This window comes from Schistocerca serialis, chromosome 9, assembly GCF_023864345.2.
Source record: "Schistocerca serialis cubense isolate TAMUIC-IGC-003099 chromosome 9, iqSchSeri2.2, whole genome shotgun sequence".
Classification (NCBI taxonomy): Eukaryota; Metazoa; Arthropoda; class Insecta; order Orthoptera; family Acrididae; genus Schistocerca; species Schistocerca serialis.
Genome location: NC_064646.1, coordinates 239,982,881 through 240,007,336, shown reverse-complemented (window position 1 = coordinate 240,007,336; position 24,456 = coordinate 239,982,881). Strand labels below are relative to the sequence as shown.

The 24,456-nt window shown below is 42.8% G+C and overlaps 1 protein-coding gene across 1 annotated transcript in view; it reads left to right on the top strand.

The window, feature by feature from the left end:
- Positions 1–24,456, top strand: part of LOC126419513 (uncharacterized) — a 730,476-nt gene that overhangs the window by 124,170 nt on the left and 581,850 nt on the right. The window contains exon 4 of the mRNA XM_050086703.1: positions 10,049–10,179. Coding sequence (XP_049942660.1) covers positions 10,049–10,179 — 131 coding nt within the window. The remainder of the gene's footprint in view (positions 1–10,048; positions 10,180–24,456) is intronic.

Genomic DNA, 24,456 nt, shown 5'->3' with positions numbered 1-24,456 from the left:
TTATCAAACGCTATGTGGGCTAAGTTCAAGATGTTTGGATCACGAAAACGGAATCATAGGATACAGAGAGAATTAAAAGTCTACGTGTCTCTCTCTTCTACGCTGTTCCCACTCTTCTTCCCAAGACCTTCACATCATGGTCAACAGTTCACCCAGGAGTAACCATTATTAAACCTCATTTATAATGAGATGTGAGCTAGAAAAGCGGTGCACGGCCTGCCAGTAATGCTTGTACATTCTGTCCTGAGTATTTTCACGTGTATGATAGTGTGGGGCCTAAATTTTGATGAGCTTAGTTGGACAACCAGCCTGACATTTGTCCAGATGGGTGTGGAAACCAGTCTGAAATCCACTTTCAAAATGGCCAGTGTTTCACACCATCAGTCGTTGACAAAGCTATTGGCTTCGATGCAAAGCCCACTGTTCCACGTAATGCATTGTACGAGAGGGAAAATTAATTTGTGCGAGTTCTCAAAAGTAATTACACGCCCATAAATAGAAATAATACGTGCATGTCATTGTTACAAATAACGACACAAAAGGAATGAAATAATGAAATAATCCGACGACAATTCCGCGTGTCTGGCAGCCATATATAACCCACATTCTCTAACGCTGTACTAATATGTCCCCACGTACAATGACTAAATACGTTTATCAGTTTTGCATTTAAAGTATAAATTTTATAATCAGTCACAAAATGGACAATCGACATATTGGAAGATAAATGTTTAAATAGTATCACTCTTCTGAGGCTATTTTGGCAGACGGTGTACGTCCACCACAAGATTATTGAAGCAGGGACTGAAGGCGCTTTGGTCGGCTTACCGTGACCTTTTATCATGATATTACACTAGGACACACTGAATTATATGCACAATTGTCCTGAAAGCATTCACAGTGTGGTGCGGTTTCCTTTGTGACACTGTATTTGTTTAGTGTAACGTCACTCCTTGTTTCCAATAACAGCCATAGAAGGTCAGGTGCAATAATATCAAATGGTTCAAATGGCTCTGAGCACTATGGGACCCAACATCTTAGGTCATAAGTCCCCTAGAACTTAGAACTACTTAAACCTAAGTAACCTAAGGACATCACACACACCCATGCCCGAGGCAGGATTCGAACCTGCGACCGTAGCAGTCCCGCGGTTCCGGACGCAATAATATCGCGGTAGGGTAGTACATAATATCATATTATACCAACGCTAATATCCGTTAGGTAAAATGAGACAGTTCCAATAACCAGTGAAATCCTCATAATGCAGTGTGTGCCGATTTCAAACTTCATATCGGATTAAAACTTTGTGCGCGGCTATAGGAAACTAAAGTTATTGAACTAATAACAATTCTTTATTGTCATCAGCGTTTTAACGCCCTTAGAGGGAGGTTTGAATTTGTTCCCGTAGTTGTAATAGCCTTATACCTTGTGTTTAAGGTAGACTGGGCTGAAAAGAACCTATATAGTAAAAAAGAGAATTATCAGTTTACAGTACTCGGTTGGACAGACTACACAAGCCATTTATGGTCTCTCTTATTCACTATTCTTTGTAAAACTGTGTGCTAAACACTTTACGTGTTACACAGCTGCTTAAAAATTGTTTAATAGCTTTTGTAATTCGTCCATATAGCCAACTTACAACATTTTAACATTTCCAAATCATGGGATATTAAAATAGACATTCAGGAAGCAAGTTACTTAAATTTATCGAAAGGCAGTCTCTATAAATTTATGTAACTTAGTTCCTGAACGTTCATTTTAACCTTGCATTATTGCGAAATGTTAAAAAAGGAATAAGGAAGCCAATTCTACAATGGTCTTGTGAACAAATTCTCAAGCTGTTGAAAGATTTTAAAAATTCAAGTAACCGTAATGCAACATATACGTACCTCTTAGTTCTGAGCAACAGAAAGCACGCCTCATCTAGTCGCCATCACAATCCATGCTTTTTTATAAATGGTTAGGGATTACATTGACCTGTCTATCGTTTCCGTTTCACCACCTAGAATTCGCGTTGTGTCATACTACAGCCTTTCAACTGAGGTGAATTTAACCTACTTGGCCGGATAGAATGAAGGCGAAAGACAGGAACTACCAATTTGTCACTGTGAAAGTTAACTTTTTCACTGTCAACTTTTGGCTTAAATCTGCGTGTCAGTCACAGGACAATAACTTCGAATAATATTTCAAACAACCATAGTGATCCAGCGTAATAGTATACTTATTTAATTTTAAATTTTTGGCATTGTGTTTCTCGGGAGTAACAAAAGAAATACTTCTGTGCATCAACGTAAGAAGAAAGAGCAAAGGGAATATATGAAAACAAGTCGCTCAGGAATGAAATAAATAGGAAGAACAGGGAAATTAATGTGAAATGGCTCCACGAAAAATGTGAAGAAATCCAAAAAGGAATGATTGTCGGAAGGACTGACTGAGCATACAGGTAAGTCAAGCAAGGGCGGTAACATAAATACTAAAATGGGAATTCCACTGTTAAATGCAGAGGAGAGAGTGGAAAGGGGAAATTGAAGATCTCTATTAGGAGGAGGACTTTTCTGATGAGGTGATAAAAGAACAAACTGGAGTCGCCAGGGAAGAGATAGGGGAGCCAGTACTATAGTCAGAATTTAGGGCTTTGGACGACTTGTGATCAAATAAGGCAGAGGTCAGAAGCGATAGACAACATTCCACCTGAATTTTTAAAATCATTTAAGCAGTGACAACAAAACGACATTCACGTTGGGGTGTAGAATGTATGAGACTAGCGATATACCATCAGACTTTAGGCAGAACATCATCCACACAATTCCGAAGAAAGCAAGAGCCAACGGGACCGAGAACTATTGCACAATCATCTTAGCAGCTCATGCATCCAAGGTGCTGACAACAATACACAGAAGAATTCAAAAGAAAATTGAGGACCTGTTAGATGACGATCTGTTTGGTTTTAGGAAAGGTGAAGGCACCAGAGAGGAACGTTGCGGTTCATAATGGAAGAAAGACTCAAGAAGAATCAAGACACGTTCATAAGATTTTTCCACCTGAACAATCCTTCGACAACGTAAAATGGTGCAAGATGTTCGAAACTCTGAGAAAAATAGGAGTAAGCTGTGGGGAAGGACGGGTAATATACTACATTTACTAGAACCAAGAGGAAAAATAAGAGTGGAAGACCAAGGACGAAGCTGTCTTTCGACCCTACAGTTCAATCTATATTCGAACAAGCAGTCGCGGAAATAAAAGAAAGTTATAAGAGTGGGATTAAAATTCAAGGTGAAAGGATATCACTGATAAAATTCACTGATGACATGCTATCCTCGGTGAAAGTGAAGAAGAACTATGGGGCCTGTTGAATGGAATGAATGGTGTAATAAGTATATGTCTTGGATTCAGAGAAAATCGAAGAAAGACGAAAATAATGAGAAATAGCAAAAACCAGAAATGGGTATCACAAAGTAGACGAAGACAAGGAATTCTATTACCTAGGAGCAAAATAACCCATGATGGAAGGAACAAGGACATAAAAAGCGGGCAATCACTACAGAAAGGGCATTCTGGGGCAAGACGAATCTGTCAGTATCAAAAATAGGCTTTAATTTGAGAAAGAAGTTCCTGGGAACGGGTATTTGGAGCACAGCGTCGTATAGTAGTGAAACATGGACTATGGGAAAACCGGAACAGAAGAGAATCGAATAATCTGAGATGTGGTGCTACAGAATAAAGTTAAAAATTATAGTGCGTTTAAAATTAGTTGCGACTTTTGACGTTTGGTTCACCGGAGGTGACTTGACGCCGTTGCTCAGGTAACACCAATGGCGAGCCAGCTTTTCCTACCACGACGAAAACAGTTCGGTTGGTAAAGCGTCCCTGTTGCCAAGCCGTGAAGAGACAGTACCACTTGGTGTCGCTCATTAGAGGCATCTACGTTCATTAGCTCACGTTGTGAAGTGATATTTTCTGGCGTTGAAGCGTTATACAGTCGTCAGGTATTCGTTTTGGCGCTGCATTAATAATAACAGTGCAGCATGTCTGAACACGAGATTCGCCATATAAGTGGGCGTCCAAGAACACATTCACCGGCTGTTAAGATAATGTTCTGTTGCAAAACATTCCTCTGAATTCGACAATAGTAATGGACAGTGAGCAGTACCACTCAGCTGTGATGGATGAAGCTCCAGCAATACAGTGGAGGAAGACAGTTATTTTACTCTAGGCACAAAGAAATGTTCGTTTGGATAAACTTCAACCTAGCTTATATAAGGCGAAGTGAATGGAACTTGTAGTACTTTACAAGCTAAAAACTCCACGCTATCAGGTCGTCGAAATGGCTAACGTTAAAGAGCATAGTTTAAATAGGATTCCTCCGCATCACGCTCATCTAAAACCGATTGAGAATATATGACGTTGCTGAAAAGTAAAGTGGCAAGAAACAACAAGAAATTTACGCTCAGCGAGGCTGAAATGCTAACAAGAGAAGCCACTACAAATGTTAAATCACAGGTCTGGTCTGAAGTTGTCAACCATACCAAGAATGCAGTTAGTTTTCATTTCTTCCACTATAGTCTCGATTGGGATATGATGGCCTTCGGGCACCTTGATCAACACTGGTGTTGCCGGATCTTCTCACAGGGATGGTCTGCCACATCATACATCGCCACTCAGGCCTATTTGACCACAATATTACCGTCACCGCCATGGCTGATTGTTGCCGTGAACTTCCACCAACTCTACATGGACTGCTGCAGCGTTGTTACCCATCTCAAGACAGAAAAAGATTTAGGACACGATATTCGGCTTTGTCAACGGTCTGAACCATTTCGTTTCTTCTCCTTTAGTGGTGATACCAGTGCCTACCACATCTGCAGACATTTACCTTGCGAGAAAGAAAAAATAGCACAACTATATGTTTTCGAGGTGACGATTGAAACTTTGTGATTGAAGGGGGTGGATAAAAATACGGTGACACCAAAAACCCAAAACATTATCATGCTAATACGGTGTACGAAAAACGATGGCATTCGAAGCTACATCCAGTCATCTCCGAATGGATAAATGCAGATCATGCACTGTTTTCAACAGAATCTTAAAACATTCCTCATCAGTTAACTATTACGGCGATGGATAGCGACCACACACGCTTCTCTCCAAAATAGACCTCAAATGATCTGGCGGCTGTGACGGCCAGGGGAGATGCCACAATTTATCCTCGTGCTCACAAAACCAGTCCTTCAGGCTGTGTGAAGAGAGGACCTGTCGTCTTACAACACAACATCACTATTTGGGAACAAACGTAGTGTCACTGATTGGGCCTTATCAGCCAATATGATGACGTCTTCCTTGTTAGTAACGCAACCTTGCAAAATAACCACGTGGCCCATGCAATTACAGCAATATGACTGCCCAAATCATCATCGAACACCCACCATGTCTCACCCCTTCGACGTAAACTCGAAGTTGAAAATACTGCGCAAAAAGGCACATCCGACGACATGAATTTCTTCGTTTTTCCCATATTCCAGGCTTTATGCCTGGAACTACGTTTTCCTCAAAAGCTCATTTCCAACGGTAATGAGCGGTTTTGGAATTCCACCACGCCCTTTAAATGCCTGCTTATGGAGCTGGAATCAACTTCGTGCAGTTTCGTTGCCGACAGGTTTTGTGAGTGCGACATTCAGTTCTGCAGTGAGATTTATAACTATCGTCCTCTTATTTTTCGCCCCAGTCCTATTCAATGACCGTCTGTCACTATCAGTCAACATACACTTCCATGCACGTTGTGACTTAGTGGATGATGTTTTCCCGCTTTCCTTGTAAGCGGAATAAATCTTCGGTGTGGAGCCTCCTCAGTCATCAAACACATTGCCTGTCTTGGTTCCAGAAGCACCCATCACGCGAGAACCAACAGTCTGGCCACTTTCGAATTCACGAAACGCTGAAAAAATGTACGCAATCCACAGAACACTGTTGAGACTATGAGTGACAGTTGCAACGGACTGCGGACGTTGCATAGTCTCCGTTCGTGTTGTAATACAACAGTGGAATCTGCAGGCTTCGCTAGCATGTGCATTTATGTAGCTTGCATTTCTCGCGGCGCTATTCATGACTGATTCGGTCGGTGAGTTGTGTTCTTGTAGTACGTGGGACATGCTATTTGAGTCCAAAAATACGACAGGAAGCAGCAGAGCCATTATTCCCACACACACACTGCTTGTGTTAAACAGTGTTTATTAGCTTGTAAAATTTAAATACAATGAAATCGATCAATTTAACAAGCACAATACAATGTTTTCTTAAATCCCTGTAGAAATCTGCATAGCAAATGCATAAAATATGAAGAAAATTTCTGTAGATCTAAATTTTTAATACACTCAAAACTGGCCAAACTCTGAAACCGCAAGGCTATCCTACACAATGACTTGTCTTTTGCAATATTAATTCATAGCAAGCTGTAACATTAAGGCGCTGCAGTCTGGAGCCGAGCGACCACTACGCTCGCAGTTTCGAATCCTGCCTCGGGCATGGATGTGTGTGATGTCCTTAGGTTAGTTAGGTTTAATTAATTCAAGTTCTAGGCGACTGATGACCTCAGAAGTTATGTGGCATAGTGCTCAGTGCCATTTGTAACATTAAGGCATAACATACTGCACACAATTAACAATAAGGCATCTTCTAAAACTTGAACTCTCGGCAATGAAAACACCGAGCACACGAACTTCTGACTAAGGAATAATCCTGTTTTTGCTAGTACAGATAGACGTTAATTAAATAACAAACAATTAATAAAAAACAGAGCCTTGGCATCTAAATATCCCCTAAGAACATGCGCACATGAAACTCTCCTTTATAAGAATTTAACTTCACAATCAGCATACAAAGTATAAATATGATAAAATAGCTGATAAGAGAATACAGAATTAATAAGGCGGAGCCTCCAGCAATCTGATCCGGCACTGATTACAGAGTGACCCAGTTTTGCAAGTTTAAATTCATACTTCGAGCGAAAGGTGTGTCCGCCGAGGTAGCGGAGGAACGAGCTACGGGGCTTAACGACCCGACAGAGCCAGAAACAAAGAGAACAGCAATACTCAACTCAACAACGACATCGAGCCAGAAGGCCAGGAACATGGAGTCCAGTCTAACGAAGCACAGTTCCACTGGCAACGGCTAAGTCGTCAAGCCCCGGTGCCACGCCCCACCGTACCGGAGGAAATACACTGCGCTCCGCCCAACTGAAACTTAAATCAACTACAACAGCACATTTCAATTGCACATTCATCTACACAGAAGAATAAAACATAACATGAAAACAGAAAGGCTCGTCAAATAGTTTTCTCTTTTCATCTTAATCCTTAAAAATTGATTCAAACATTACAATTCACTCGTAAATAAGATTGTTCCTTGAAACGTAATAGCAACAGTTGAGCATTACCTTAACCCGGAAAGAGCCCACCAGAACTACACCTTGATGGAATCTGATGTAGTTTCACAGATAGTATTTCGTTATTCGTTAATTAAGATGCAAAGTTTGGTACTTAATCACCAAGGTTACAACAATTTTAGATATACCATCACTCAGTAATGAGGAGCTCACCCGGTTTCCTTGCGTATAGCTGCAGATCCGTCATCAAGTGGTAGGAAACCAAGATGGAAAGCCCAACCCCGTTGTCATGTCACGTGTGAAACACGTTTTACGTGTTAAACTCGTCACTGAAAACAGTAATTAACCATTAACAAATATACATAAGCACACAATTGCAGCTGTTTAAATGGAACGCACACCATATGCGCAGGCGAATGGCTAATGCTAGGTGACGCTCCGGCAAGCTCTTCTTCTCAACATGCAGTGCGTGGCGAGAAAAGCCAAACACTACGCCTCGTGCCGTAACCCAAAACCTTTTCGCCGTCTCCGGCCGTAGCACTCCAGTAATACCACATGCTATGAGCATCCGCACGAAGTAAGGGCCAATCTCCCGACCGTGTTGTAACCGCCGCAACCGACAGACACCACATTGAGCGCTGCACATTGAAGGCTGCATCACCAGCCTTCCGCGGTCTAACTGTGTTGGTGAGCCAGTAAATATAAACCATAGGGCAGTGACACTGCGTCACTGCAATACTCTTTGGAGGTGAGGCGGTGGGACTTGGAGTCCCATGCCACCCTGAAACGGTGACAGTACTATTCTGTCCGGCATAAAAGCTTAGTCCGACATGGGCAGGTAGGATTGGAAAGTAGTGGACGAGGAATGGAGCGCTAATCCTGCCAAAGGAGGCAACCGTGGTGTGCATGCCAGGCCCAGCGCTAGTCCTTTTCGGAAGCCGATTCCTATAGCATGGTCAATGGAACCGGTTGGCGATGCCAGCGCCGTGGATGTGTAGTCCTAACGTGGCGTAGCCCATGGACAGTGGCAGCCACTTTCTCATAGAGCCGCCGCGAGTTGTTGCGTATGGTCTCCTTGAGGGGGACGATATTTGCTTCCTCATGGAGAGTCAAAATCCTCCTGAGTGTCCGCGCGTGTAGGCTCCACCTGAGGACCTTGTTGTGCAGGCGTTGCAACGTCCGCATCCTGGTGACACTAATCGTAGCCCATGCAGTGGAGCCATACGTGAGGGCAGGTAGGATAACTGACCGGTAGATACGGAGCTTGGTAAGCAGGTTAAGTTCCTTACTGCGGAAGAGGGGGCACAGGACCCTGGTCAGCTTTTGCCCCTTGTTGGCGACATACTCTGCATGACAGTGGAACAGCAGCTTGTGGTCCATCCGGACTCCGAGATAGGTGGTCGTCGGAAACCAGTGCACCTGCACGGCTGCAATATAAATATTGCGGTGGAGGACTGGGCGCCGTTTCGTGAAATAGACTGCCGCAGTTTTGGCGGCATTAAGAACGATTTTGTTTGTCCGGCAACAGGTGATGGTGGCGTCCACCTGTCGTTGGAGGCGGGCGATGACGGCGTCAGTCATACGTTCAGTGGTATAGAGTGCCAGGTGGTACTCGGGGATGACCGGCAAATCATTCACGTAGATGTTAAAAAGAATGGGAGACAGCACGGATCCCTGTGGAGTGCCTGCTGTCAGTGACCTAATGCCAGAACGCATTCCCCGGTGAGCCACGAGGAAAGTCCTACCGTGGAGGAAGTCATCCACAATCTTCACATAGATACCCAGTATAGGGGTGTCAGCATCTTGTGGGCGAGGTTGTCGGTCCAGTACTTATCGTAGACGTTCTGCAAGTCCAGAAAAACGGCAGCTGTCGACCTAGCGGCGTTGAATCCTTTTCTGACGTGTTCAGTGATTCGGAGGACGTGACGTTCGGAAGAGAGGTGCGAAGTAAAACCGAACTGTTCAGGTCGGATCGTCCCAGCCGCCGCTAGAAGTTGGGAAAAGGTGGAGGAGCACCGATTAAAGGACCTTCGCCATGGTGTTTAAGAGGCTGATGCGCCTGTTGTTGGTGGGGACTGAAGGGTCTTTGAACCGCTTGGGGATCGCAATGAGCTTGCTTCAACTGAGAGGGGAAAAGACCAGACGTGAGACAACCACAGAAGATCTTGGCAGGTGGCAAAGCTGTTCATTTAAAATTCCGTCCAATCCAGGGGCTGACCGGCCACGTTTCCGTCGTAGGATCCGCTGGACTTCTGCCATGGACTTCAACTGGGGGGGGGGGGGGCAGACTGAGGTGGACGTGGACGGGTGCGAAAAGCGCTGCTGCCTCGACGCTGCAGACTACTTAAATAGCAGAGCTCGCGGTGAACAACCGACTCGCTGCCGGCCAAAGATGACACTACAAGAAAAGGGTACTGGCGCCAGCCGCGCGTCGTATCAGTACCCTCGTTGTGAACTGTTGAATCTGTGGTACCCCTGATCTAGTTCCCATCTAGCACCAAATTTTAGCATGTGAGTTGTACTACACTGTCACGTTATTGCGTGATTGACAGCTTTATGGCATTATTTTTGTAGTATAAGCGAGTTACGAAGTTGCATCCGTGACAGTTTTGCACAGTGGAGGAAGCAGTTGGTATCTGACGGAAGTCGCGCTCCTTTTGAACTGCGCAGGGCGACTGGGTGTACCCGTACCGGCCGGGAGAGTACGCGACGCTGACGCGCAAGTACCTGGGCTCGCTGTACTGGTCGACGCTGACCCTCACCACCATCGGCGACCTGCCCACGCCGGAGAGCAACCTGGAGTGAGTAATCGCCGCGCGCCACCTGCACCACGCTTGCCTCGCAACCCGCTCGTAGCTGACACCCAGCTCTCTCTTTGCATGCCCTAGACTTCGCTCAGCGCATTCATTTGTAGCTACAGTCTTTTGCAGTGTATTGCATGCTCAGCCACTTACCGATTTCTGTGAAGTGAATACCGCAACGTAAGATGTGAGCAATTAGAGTGTTTTCCTCGAGAAGGCGTGAGGAAGGGATAGGGATGGGCTACAGTGGTCAGAACTGCATTTAGAGTCTGGCGTCCAGGAGCTATGAACAACTATATTTTTAAAAATTCCAGATACAAGCGAGAAGGACTTAACCACCGAGTGTCCCGTACAAACTTAATTATGTACATAGATGACTCATCCGGCCCGGAAATCGAGAATTTAGAAGATTCTTATGTGTTACCGACATTTATTCTGGCAAGATATCGGTCTTGGGAATTTCAAGACTTCCGGGAATAATTTAATTTTGTGCTTGAACTGGAATTTTTTCCTTTACGTGTATTGTGAAACCTTTCCTCTTCCCATATTTCATGGTTCTACGTTAGCGGGAAGTTCCCTATAGGTATTGATGAGAGTGTTTTTGAGTGTCAAAATATGTGATAAATAACCTGCAAAAACAATATATTAGAGAGATTTGTGAATTAACGCATCACTTCGATTGTGTTATTTCTTTGCAAAAATTTTATTTTTTTATACATCTTGAGGTTCAGTGAGTTGAGGAGGTTAAAAAATGACAAGGCTTGAGGTCACTCTGGCTTCAACACTATTTCTTGAAATCGCTATGAACAAATAAAATTAAGAAAGAGAGAGACAGAGAACAAAAAGTTGAGTCATGTTCATGCTAAATTCAGAATTCCATTAATCATCGTTTGGTTTTGGATGAAATTACCGACAGCTCACTGCACAAAGGTGCCGAAACATATTTGGACGTTAAAAAGATCACATGTTTATTCCAGAAGTGTTAACTATCAAGTTATGTGGAAGAGACTCTGCGTAGTTAGTAACGCAGATGAGAGCTACTGCCAAAAGTGAAAGCGTGAGAGCGGGTCTTGAACACCGTGCCTATGTAGCGCAATCGGCAAAATAATTTCCGTGAAAGGCAAGGTTCCATGTCGGGATCTCGTTCCGGTAGACAGTTGTAATGGGTCAGAAAGCTCTCAATCCTTTGCAGAAGAAACATTCATTCCAACTTCTCTGATTGGCTGCTGGCCGCAAGAATTGTCTTAAGCACTGGCTGTTATCCGTCTCTGTAATCACATAATAGTGGCTTTGTTATGATGAACGATGGTGAATATGTAAGTACAATATTACGACTATCAGGTCCTTTACTTGCCTGTCTGTTCCGGCACCAACAGCTCGTTATGTGCACGCGCCGAGTGGTGCGTGCAGTCGGATGCAGGCATGATCACGTATCTACGCACCGCGCTGTTCAAGTACCAATACATTATACGACATGTACATTATGCAACAAAATGAAGTACTTTATCAACGTGGCATATGTTCATTGATGTAAAGAAACATGTGCCCTCCCCCACTTCACCAAATTAGCGACTGACTTTTTATTTTTACTTTCTAAAGTAACCTATGTTTTGCTCAGGGTTAAAGGTATCTCCATTCCAAATATCATCGAAATCGGTCAAGCGTTTTACAAATGAAAACATAAGACACCCCCTCCCCATTTGCAGTCAATATATTGCAAGACTACCTCCCTTCCTTTCCGGGCTTTCCACCTGGCTGGTCTGACCGGTATAATTAGGCAACTGATCCCTCCTCAGGACCCAGTGTTGATTAATAAAATTAATAAAAACGCAATCTGTTATAGGGGATCCTAAGCACTGTATCCTGGGTGCATCTCAGTGGACTTTCTATTACTCCTGTCCGTGGACATGCGGTTCACTGACTAAGAAAGTAAAATCATAGCGGGAAATAGCTTCAGAATTTCACAAACAACTCATTAAACCTTACAAGGATTGACCATTTGTTACCAACAATTTAATTTCAATACTGTGTGGATAGTTACACTACATAACTGTAACTAGTTTTCGACACGGTTCAGAGATGGATGGGGATGGCGATTTGGTTCTGACGATTCACTATCATTGTTATTAAATCATGGAGTAGCATGGTAGGTATGCAGCGACTGCAAGGAATGAGGTTGATAGAGAATGAAGACAACTATCTCACTGGGTCAGATTGACCATTGGGGAGGTAACCGCTTCTATCCAAATTAGCATGTTATTGTACCTATCCATCCCAATCATGGCGTTACTGCAATGTAATCTAACCATAAACTTCAGTGGTCGGCGTCAAAGCACAGTGGTGTGACATGAGGGGGCCCTCTATGTATAACAGTTGGGAGTATGCCCCTCCAAATCCAAGCGTCTCCTCATCTCCAAACTCTGATCCCACATTCTCTTCGACTCCTCTCTCTGACTGTCCTTCTCAAAAAGAAGATTTGGATTTCTATAAAGAGCACTCCTCCGCGCTCAGTAGCAACTTTGCTTGCACCTGAAATTCCCTAGCCATGCACTTATTTTCTGTCATTTTTGGCCGGTGGCATAATTTTGTAATGTCTTCAATCCTTCCTTCATCAAACCTATAAAAAGTACTCTCCCAATCAATTCTCTACTGCCCTTTTCCATCATTTAATTGCAACTGACGACTAACGTCACAGTCCACCTACCAACGATAGAGCGTGCTGTTCCTGCCAGCGAGATTTCGCCACTGTGAGAAAACAAAAAGGAGAAAGAAACGTTTTACTCACTCGGCTTTGAGGGCCAGCAACCACGTAACAAAGACCCAGTCGGTGGAATTTTCTGAGCATTTTCTAAAGATATTATTTGCGGCTGGGGCCTACGCTTTTGCGAGCTTCAGATAGTGCTGCTCTGAAATCCCTCGCACCACTGACAAGTTTTTTCGTCCACCCGAGGGCGTGCTTTCTGGTACACAGACTGGACTAGGGAAAACAGTGAGGACTGCATATTTAATACCGCAACTCCATCCTGTCATTGTTCTAGAGATGGGTAGTCTGTGGTACCGATGCTGGCTTAATAACTGTCTGTCCACCGGCACAGAGCCCGTACTCCTCTTATCTCTCTGCTGTGCGTACGCCGCTCAGCTTATGAAAGGACATCACTGCATGTGTCCCAAGGGAAGGACCCCGGTGGCGGTCCCTCGCTCCCTAGCGGTCATCTGCCCCAGGCGGTGTAGCCTCCACGTCAACCGTCATGGTATGACATGCATGAAAGCCCAGCAGTCCCATCTGAACTTACGACTCTAAGTGTTTTTGTCTCGTCATATGTGTCATTAACATACTATTCCGTTCCATCACTACTTACTCGGATGAGATGTGGTAAGCTGGAAAGGTTAGCCATCTCCAACTATTGGTATGGCTTACCCATAATTCCAGTGTTACGAAAATAATTTGGATATAAATACTTGAAAAAATTACAGAAGTTTATTATATTCTAACATCTTCATATTAGTTGCACTAGCTCTTTTCCGAAAGTTCATTATCAGTCAAATGGTTTCAAATGTCCGTCCCATATCCAGAAAATTAGAGCTACTGACATTACAGGAAACAAAGACTGCAAACCTTGGAAATTTCCGAATGCAAATGTGTTTCACATTCGTACTAAGTGTGGGCTCGGTCGCTCTAACGTGAAAAGAAGTAGTGTACTGTAGTGTTTGTTTTGTTATAGACGAGTACACTATGTGATCAAAACTATCAAGACCCCCCACAAAAATATGTTTTTCATATTAGATGCATTGTGCTGCCCCTACCGCCAGGTACTCCATATCAACGACCTCAATAGTCAATGGATATCGTGAGAGAGCAGAATGGGGTACTCCGCGGCACTCAAATGGTTCAAATGGCTCTGAGCACTATGCGACTTAACTTCTGAGGTCATCAGTCGCCTAGAACTTAGAACTAATTAAACCTACCTAACCTAAGGACATCACACACATCCATGCCCGAGGCGGGATTCGAACCTGCGACCGTAGCGGTCGCGCGGTTCCAGACTGTAGCGCCCAGAACCGCTCGGCCACTCCGGTCAGCGCGGAACTCACGGACGTCCAACGTGATACGGTGATTGGTTGCCACTTGCGCCATACGTCTGTACGCGAGATTTTGGGTACTCCTAAACATCCCTAGGTCCACTGTTTCCGATGCGATAGTGAAGTGGAAACGTGAAGGGACACGTACTGCACAAAATCGTAGAGGCCGAGCTCGTATGTTGACTGACAGATACCGCCGACGGGTGAGGAGGATCGTAATGTGTAATAGTCAGACATGTATCCAGACCATCACACAGGAATTCCAAACTGCACCAGGAACCACTGCAAGTACTCTGACAGTTAGGTGCTAGGAGAGAAAACTGGGGTTTCGTGGTCGAGCAGCTGCTCATAAGCCACAAAGCACCCCGGTAACTGCCAAACGACGCTTCGCTTAGTGTAAGGATCGTAAACATTGGACGACTGAACAGTGGAAAAACGTTGTGTGGAGTGACGAATCATGGTACACAAGATGAAAATTTGCTGGCAGGGTGTGGGTATGGTGAATGCCTGATGAACATCATCTGCCAGTGTGTGTAGTGCCAACACTAAAATTCAAAGGCAGTGGTGTTATGGTGTGGTCGTGTGTTTCATGGAAGGGGCTGGCGCCACTTGTGGCGCGCGGGATTAGCCGAGCGGTCTAACGCGCTGCAGTCATTGACTGTGCGGCTGGTCCCGGCGGACGTTCGAGTCCTCCCTCGGGCATGGGTGTGTGTGTTTGTCCTTAGGGACTGATGACCTTAGCAGTTAAGTCCCATAAGATTTCACACACATTTGAACATTTTTTTTTTTTGCTGGCGCCACTTGTTGTTTTGCGTGGTACTACCACAGCACAGGCCTACATTGATTTTTTCAGCACCTTCTTGCTTCCCACTAATGAAGAGCAATTCGGAGATGGGGATTGTATCTTTCAACACGATCGAGCACCTGTTCATAAAGCACGGCCTGTGGTGGAGTGGTTACACGATAATAACATCCCTGCAGTGGACTGACCTGCACAGAGTCCTGACCTGAATCCTATAGAACGCCTTTGGGATGTTTTGGATGGCCGACTTCGTGCCAGGCCTCACCGACCGACATCGATACCTCTCCTCAGTACACAGTCCGTGAAGAATGGGCTGCCATTCCCCAACAAACCTTCCAGGCACCTGATTGAACGTATGCCTGCGAGAGTGAAAGCTGTCATCAAGGCGAAGGGTAGGTCAACACCATATTGAATTCCAGCATTAGTGATGGAGGGCACCACGAACGTGTGAGTCATTTTCAGCCAGGTCCCCGGATACTTTTGATCACATAGCGTATGAAACGAAATTCTGGAAAGTTTTGAGATTAAACCAAGTGCATTGACGCAGAGTTTGGTGAATAACATCTTTGGATTAGGAACTTTCCTCTTGTTATCAGCCAAATGGACTCCAAATATTTACGCAACCACCATGATTCCAATGAGTCTTTTCCGATTAAGCAGCACCGCAAAAGCTACATTAGCAATAAGCGATTTTGTTTCCAGTTACAAACTTTTTCAAATACACTGCAATGGATTTGTTCGTTGTCATTTATTTTTCTTACATGCGTGAGCCGGCCGGAGTGGCCGTGCGGTTCTAGGCGCTACAATCTGGAGCCGCGAGACCGCTACGGTCGCAGGTTCGAATCCTGCCTCGGGCATGGATGTGTGTGATGTCCTTAGGTTAGTTAGGTTTAAGTAGTTCTAAGTTCTAGGGGACTAATGACCTCAGCAGTTGAGTCCCATAATGCTCAGAGCCATTTACATGCGTGATGCTGTTGATATATTTTCTTAAAAACATTCGTGATATGTGGGGATAAGTCCCAATTTTCTTTTATTTGTCTTAAGAGGACATGAATCTCACAATAATTTCTATCAAATATACTTCTCCGCGCACTGGGGTGAAGGATTGCGCACAAAGAATATGCATAAGTTTTCTGCTATAAACCATGATCATTTTGTGCAATATGTCTACTTTCTTGACAGCTCATACGTTATAAACAGTTACCTCTCCATTAGGTGTAATATGATACCTGCAATGCCATCGGAGATACGAAAACCTTACCTCTTCATTATGTCTGTCGTGGGGTTTCTTAGATGAGGGTAGTACAAGCGGCCCGTATCACGTCTCGGTGACATTAAGAAAGTGAATTATTGAATATCTTTTCTCAAACAATTTTTAAGTGATTGATTTTTTCACTTTGCTCAAACTGAAAAATTCACTTAATAAAAATCGATATTATTTACGGAAGAATTACGTTTTACCTACCAGATCACTTTTCTTGGGTGTCTCAAAGCATGTGTTGAGACATTCAGTGCAGGCTATTCCTCTTTTGCTGTATTCAATTTTATCTCTTTACTTTTATAGAGGGCAGTTGCTAAACTAGGGAGTCTTTCTCGAGTTATCTGACAACGTGACAGCATTTTTCAAAGGATGGAGGAGAGTTTAGGGTTTAGTGCGACGTCACTGCCAACGTCCTTAGAAGCATTGCATAAAAGTGGGGTTGCACAAGGATGCGGCAGGAAATCAGCCATAACCAAGTTTTATTATCTTTTGTTGTGTCCCGGCAGCTATCTAAAGTCGCTTCGCGAAATCTCAGAATGCCTAAATCCATAGTATGGTCAGCCGTTATGTAAAGTCCCACCCTCTCTTGGATACTGTGTATGTCAAGAACTGTAAGACTATATCGTCGTAACTACCCCCACCCTCCCTTCTTCCCTCCGTCCCCTAAGCCTTTCCCCGCTATTCACAGGCTGATATTAAATAGTTAATGGATAATTGGTTGTTTCGACCAAATCTGTCTGAATGGTTCGTTGAAACAGACGAAGAAAAAGCAGTCATCAGACTACTGTTACTCGATGATTCCTCAATTTAATTGAAATAATGTTCACAGAAATGCTCTGGAACAAATGTCGGTTCGATCGCACTTGCAGGGCTAAACAACAATATTACGGCTATAGATCCCAGAACTAGAGATAGAGACTAAGGTTCCCACGACGTGAAGGTGTTTTAACAACCGTGTGGTGCAGGTCCTTAATGAGCTGGACGTTAGGAAAGAGACAGTGTGGCACATCAACCAGCTTGCCGTACCTGAAATTGTATCCAAAAAGGAACTCTCCTATGGTGAATAGCTGTACACCAAATATTTTGTGCCAAATACAGTAGGTCAAGATTGAAATTTATTGCCTTGGAAAGATACAGAAGCAGCACGTGAATTTTATCTCACTTTGTAGATTATGTCATCACGATTTCGAAATCCGGAATTTCAAGCATTATGACAATGAATCCGCATAACGTTTTAATACGTATACAGAGATCCTAAAGCTGTGTCCATTTGCAGCTCTTTCTTAGATCAGTACCCAACACACAGAAATTAGACGGAAGACATTAAGAATGTAGGTTGATGAGCAGAGGGAATCACAATGCAACCGACATTTCATCTAAGTTTTCTTTTAATTATTTGTGGCTTTTGGACTTGATACACTCAGTCAGATTCCGATTCATGACATGTTACAAATTATAGTGAGTAACACTATTTACTTTTATTGAAGTTCAACAATTCCTCAATATTTATTTTGATGAGTACGAATTTCAGATAGAGCAAGTCATCATGGTTTCGAGATTATTAAATACTGTATGATTTCATCTTCAATTACGGAGCATTGGAAAATGCGAGGAATTTTAATTTCTTAATTTCATTGTGTTGTTTCCGTGAGGTAATCTTTTTAGTCACTTGAACGATTGTTGTTCCATTTAGATAGAACAATTTTAATGTTTTTTGCAAGATAAATTTTTAATCTTGCTGCAAACCGATACTTGCCGTAGGAAGAACAACTAGTAGCAGTTGACGCTTTCTCAGTCCTTTAGAGGAAAAGTTGGGTTGGGTGGATTTGGCGGAGGAGACCAAACTGCTGGGTCATCGGTCTCGTCGGATGAAGGAAGGAAGTCGGCCGTGCCCTTTCGAAGGAACCATACCGGTATTTGCCTGTAGCGATTTAGGGAAATCACAGAAAACCTAAATCAGGATGGCCGGACGCGGGACTGAACCGTCGTCCTCCCGAATGCGAGTCCAGTGTGCTAACCACTGCGCCACCTCGCTCGGTAGAGGAAAAGTATTTCGAAAGAAGAGCGAATACATAGACGAGGACATATATTTTTAATCTTTTATTAAAACAACTTTTGATGCCTTCCGAATGACATCCTTTCGAACAACGCCGATGAAGCTCAAAATGAGTTAATGGCCTGAGTCTAAGAATGCGATATAAAGACGAGCATGTAGTGGGGCTGAAGGGGTGCAAGGTGACCCCATTGTAAATAATCAATTAAAAGGGAGAAAAGAGAAAAAAATATTGGAAATGACTAAGTTGACTGCTCGCCGAACACAGCAAATCTGGGATCGAGACTTGGTTTCGTTAGTCACTTTATGTTCTTACAATTCATGTTCAGAATTTGTGATAAGTTTTCAGTGACATCATTTCATGTATTTACATATCCAACGATTTCATCATATCAGTTGCTGATTTCATTTTAGAGACTCTTATTCAGTTACGTAAATTGTAAGGCCCTGATGACAACACACTTTGCCACGGATTCCTTCCTGCAATGCTCTACGTTTGGTGATGTAGGTAGCCATCATCATATTGTGGCCTGTATCAGCATCAGGGTTATGAGGGCGTGCAAAAATATAATGTCTCCAAATTTTTTAAAGTGGAAACTGTGAAAGCTTTTCAGATACAACAAAAGTTATTAACATTCTAAATCTTTATTTTTCATGTCTACTTATTTATGTCTCAACGTAGTGACATTTATTCCAAGAAAAGACCAGTTTGTTGATACCGCCACAGTAAGATGTCTTACGTTGTTAATGGAACCACAACCTGACTTCTGGTTTCACCGCTTCATCACCATCGAAGTGAATTCCACGAAAGTGTTCTTACGTTTTGGAAACAGATGAAAATCGGACGGGGCCAGTCGGGACTTTATGGAGAATGATTGCTGATAGTGAACCCAAGGCGCTGTATTGTTCCAAATGTCGCAGTGCTCGTGTGTGTTCTGGTATTTTCATGCTGAAGGAAAGAGTGTTCCTTGTGTGGACGAACCTTTCGAATTTCGATTATAGTTTCTAAAGAGGAAGATTAGGCTTTAACGCAGCACGTTGTTTCTCACGCATCGACATACTTATGTCACACACCGAAATGTTACACTCTAGCAGCAGAGGGCTGAGAAGATATGAAGGATAACGTTGCAGACGGTTAGTAACGTTTTTTTATGTAAAAAGATTTAAGAAGTTTTACCCAAAAAATTCGGAGCCATTAGCTTTCACCGTGCTCTCGTAATACCGAAATAAAATATTTACTTCCTCGCTTGAAACGTGAGTAGGTAATTGAGCGGACTGAATCACTGAGTCATTCTGCCGATCATATCTGGGTAAAAAAATTTTAAGAACACTGCTATACAGGGTGAAGTACTGGGTGCAAGTATTGTCACTAAAAAACCGGTTTATTCTGAATTTGTTTCTCTTACCTGTCTAATTACAAAGGATTGTTCCATAATTACTTCCGAAACTTTGATCTGTTTGTATTAGAAATGGTGTCACTCGGCATTACTTTTTTCGATTTTTGACCGATGTGGCTGTATGTATTTTTTCTAAACAGTAGTGGTAGCTCTCAATTAATGAACGATATACTACGAATACCTAATGGAGCGAAGCCATCCGCTTGTTTACCCAACTCTATCTCCTCACGTGAGACATCTTGACCCACAAAATCGAGTTTAGTTACTTCTGGTTCCAGTTCGGCAAATCGGTTTTTCTCCTTGTCGTGACCCTCTGGCTTTTTGTCTTCCTCCCGCCTGACTTTACGCTGCCTCTCAGCGGAGATGGCCGCTGCGCTCCTATCTTTCCTTTTCGGAGACGCATTTGTCCAGCCCGGTGGAAGTTCACGCTCGCCTCGGCAACATTTCCCCAACTACCACGCTATCTTCACCCCCTCCCTTCTCTCCCTCCCACCCACCCGCCGTCCTTCCCCCACGCACCCAACAGGCAACACTGACCGCAGGACCCGGACAAACTTCCAATTGAGTCAGTAAATCGCACTGATTGTCAAGTATCTGCGTCACAGAGTGGACAATTGACGGTCGTGTCCGGCAGTGCGCTTTCCTTTTATTACAAACATACACACCAAACATTTCTATCCTTGATTTTATCTCTGAGTCCCTTATCTTTTTGTGAGATTGCTTCTTCTTATCAGTGACCACCTTACATTATTGCTTCAAGCAAGTTTACTCGGTGCATTTCACACGTGCCTCAATCATACCGTTTGACTATCAGTTTTTCCTATTCATCTTGTATCGAACGAAATTTGAAAAGAGCCTTACAAGTAAAAATTTAGGCTGATGTTAAAATACGAAGAAATTCTAGTGTACCACAAAATCAACTCTGTTGTTTCTAAAAATTTTCCCATTTCTTTACCTTTAAAGTCCACGTATGCATCTTCCTCTCTTTTCTTTTGTCTTTCTTTGAAGGGCATATTTTTCCTCTTGTAGTTAAATAAGGAATCTTTGCAATGCTTCACCTTCAGTAATGAATCTCATTCCCAAATTCTCCCAGGATCTCTTTCATACTAGTGTCACAGAATCAAAGAATGATTTCTTCCACTGTCATTTTCGTGATCACATCCTTTCTCTCAAACAACTGCTATTATTCCTCTTAGCTATACAGTAAACGTAACTAATTTCTACTGTTCCCACCCATTGCCAGAATCAAGATACTAAACCTTTTTCGGCCCATATACATCAATTACGGAATTCAACGATATAAATTTTTCTTCATTTCCAACAACAACACTTTCAGTGTGTGGCAGCTCTCATCTTCAGGTTTTGTACAAGAAACTATATAATTAAATACCTCCTCCTCTTGTAACTCCATAAAATCTAAAACATAATCCATTAACTGCCTTTGTCTCATTCTGAAATTTCTGTCATTGCAAAGAGTATTGTGCCTCAGAGTCCAGATATTCTCTGCGGAGTAGCACAAGTGGACGTTTCGGTACATCTTTATGCACTACTCTCAAATGAATACAAAACTTTGTGTCTGTCCGAATATGTCTCTCACCGCTAATCAAATAGCTCCATACCCTCGCAGTAAACGCGTAAATCCGTTCAGGAATCTTCTGTATCATTATCGTTTGTACGCATGCAGTGTCGTCAATTTCCTATTATGCCTCATAATCTCTAATTCCTTTAAATAAGACAGTGGCAACTGCCCGGCCATCTCTTAGCTCTTATGACGTAACAAGGTGAGAAGAATTTTGATGGAGTAGTTCCTCGGACAAAACAAATTCTTACTGGCAGAGTAGAACAATTTATGTACTTTACATTTAGATGCGAACAAATTACATTAGCTTGTAGACTTAGACAGCCAGTATCATCTTGCCTAAAATAATTTTGGGTATTAGGCCAAGTTGTTGTAAAACACTAAAACAACTAAACTGCTGACGTTTATATCGAGTCGATTTAGTGTTTTACAATGACACGTCCCAAACCCGAATTATTGAATGAAAAATTTAGATTAGTTTTTGCCTGTCTGTCTGTTATGAACTAATGACTGGAACACTAAATAAATGCAGCCACTTATAATTTGTTTTATCAAATGGAACTATATTGTATTCAGAGACCTTTTCAGGTCTAAAAATAATGTCTATATGCAGACTGAAGTGACGAATGAAAATTTGTTCTCAGGCCAGGATTCGAACCCAGGTCTCTAACCACTACGCCTCTCTGTCATAGTGGCTTCGCACAGCAACAGAGGCTACCATAGCACGCCTCCTTCATCAGTCCTAACTCACACTCACATCTCATCCCACTCAGTATTCCCCCTAAAGGCAAACAGCGTTGCAGAAGCTCTCCACCTATGTTGGAATAGCATCGAATGAAAGAAGAGACCTTGCTTGAAACCCAGGTTCAGATCGTTTATACAAATAAAACTGTACTGTTGCAGAACCTTTCATCTCTCAAACATCAATGATGTACATATGGAGACTGAAGCGACGAATGAATATTTGTACCAAGCCTGGGAATCGAACCTAAGTCTCCTGGGAGACGTTTAAACTACAGTGTATGGAGAGTGTTATTCAGACTAGGGGTGGTTCTGTGATATTTTTTGGGTATTTTTAGTACGTTAAGTTGGGCGCAGACATTCATGTTGTCATGCTCATAAGACAGGATGCTTGTTTCTACGTTTTCAGAGAGCAAGTCTTATCCTTGTGAGGTTCGTTCTGATTTTAATTTATTTTATTTTCTAAATTTTACATTTACTAGAACTATGCAGATAGCAGAAGTAAGCTGCCGCCTTGTGCAGCGCTGCAAAATACGATGGCTGTGAGTGGACTATGTGGTATGCTAGTGAATCATCGAAATTGGGAGAAGTACGCCAGCTTTGAGAGCGAATCTTGCTTGGCAATCAATTCGTAGGGGATCTATAAGCGTTCTGGCGCCAAATTCAGAACTTTCTTTGTTATATGTTAGTAATTAAAGCCTACTTTTAACGTGGCGTAAACTAGCATGAGTTAATTCAATAGAATACTCGTTGTTAAATTATCGAAAAAGTTTTAAGAGCTACGAAGTTCTACGATACGAGCAAGAAATTTAGGCCGTGCATCAATCTCGCCAGTAATCCATAGGATGTTGTTATTCGGTGTCTGTTCTTATGTGATAGTAGGTATTACCATGCACTCGAATTTTATTAACTTTCTGAGACGAATCGTTTCACAATATTAAACCGTTATTGTTTTACGCTATTTGTTAATAAACCCATCGTACTGACATCCCGGGATTGATTTCAAGTAAATTAGCTACCGGCACGTTCATTTATAATCGCCGACACACTGTCTGCGTCTTATGAAATCCAGTGAGCCATAAGAACCGTTTCGTCGGACAACTTCTACGAGAGATTCACAGAAAACAGGTGCGTAGAAATCCTAGCCCAGTCATTAAGGTAATCGATGACAAGGTTAGCTTAACTAGCAAAACCTCTGGTGAAAAGGCCTGACCATTAATACCGTACATCACCTATACCACCTTTTACAAAATTACGGCTAAATTAAGAAACTTGCATAGTGGTTTAATAGATAGAGGTGATTTTGCATCCTGTCTTCTACATTTTCATGACGAGTATGATTGAACAGTACGGTATTTCAGTATGACAATAGCTCACCTCAAGGGTTTGCATGGATGTGTTCTTGGTTCGCCATACGCTAGAACCTAGACTAACCTGTCATAATACTATAGAAAATGAAACTGTGTCACCCTGGTCGCAACCGCAGGTGAAACTGTGCCGTCGATATCTCCGCAACTTTGTATTTCTAGGAAGAGAAATGCAGCATTGTGCTTATAATATCGGTTAAAAACCTACTACTTTTCATCTTATTAGCAAAAGGCGTTATTTTTGTTTTATTTTTGTTACGGCACAGTGATTACTGCAGCATAACAGCCGTTCAGCCTGCGACAACCTCACGGTTAGCAGAAAAGCTTCTGTGAAGTTTGGAAGGTAGGAGACGAGATAGTACCGGAATTAAAAGCTGTGAGTACGGGTCCTGAGTCGTCCTTCGTTAGCTCACTTGTTAGAGCACTTACCCGCGAAAGTCAAAGGTCCCGAGTTCGAGTCTCCGTCCGGCACTCAGTTTTAATCTGCCAGGAAGTTTCATATCAGCGCACACTCCGCTGCAGAGTGAAAATCTCATTCTGGAAACCTCACGGTTGCTGGATTGGAATCTTCGGGGGAGCTACCAAGTTCAAATGACTGTGATCTTGCCTCGTAAGAGATAAGACTGTGATAGACGGTATAGTAAAGTGCTATTTGAAGACCTAAGTGAAAAAGAGGATGGCCTCAAAAGATGCTAATAGATTGTATGTAGATAAAAGCTAGAATGGTGGTATGAGACGGCACAGAAACAAGTAAAATGAATAGAATATAGAAGATGCCATCATTCAGCACTGGCTCAAGAAGACGACGGAGTAAAATTTTCGCTCTAGCTGATTTAAGGCCAGTTAGATGAGACACATATATTAAATAAGGTCACACATCTAATTTATATGGAGTTGCTGTAAGTGGCATGTGCCCAGTATCTTATTTCATACTTAGTACATCTGATGATTAAAAAACAATATCGGCACATAAAAAGTACGTAATAACTGGTAAAAT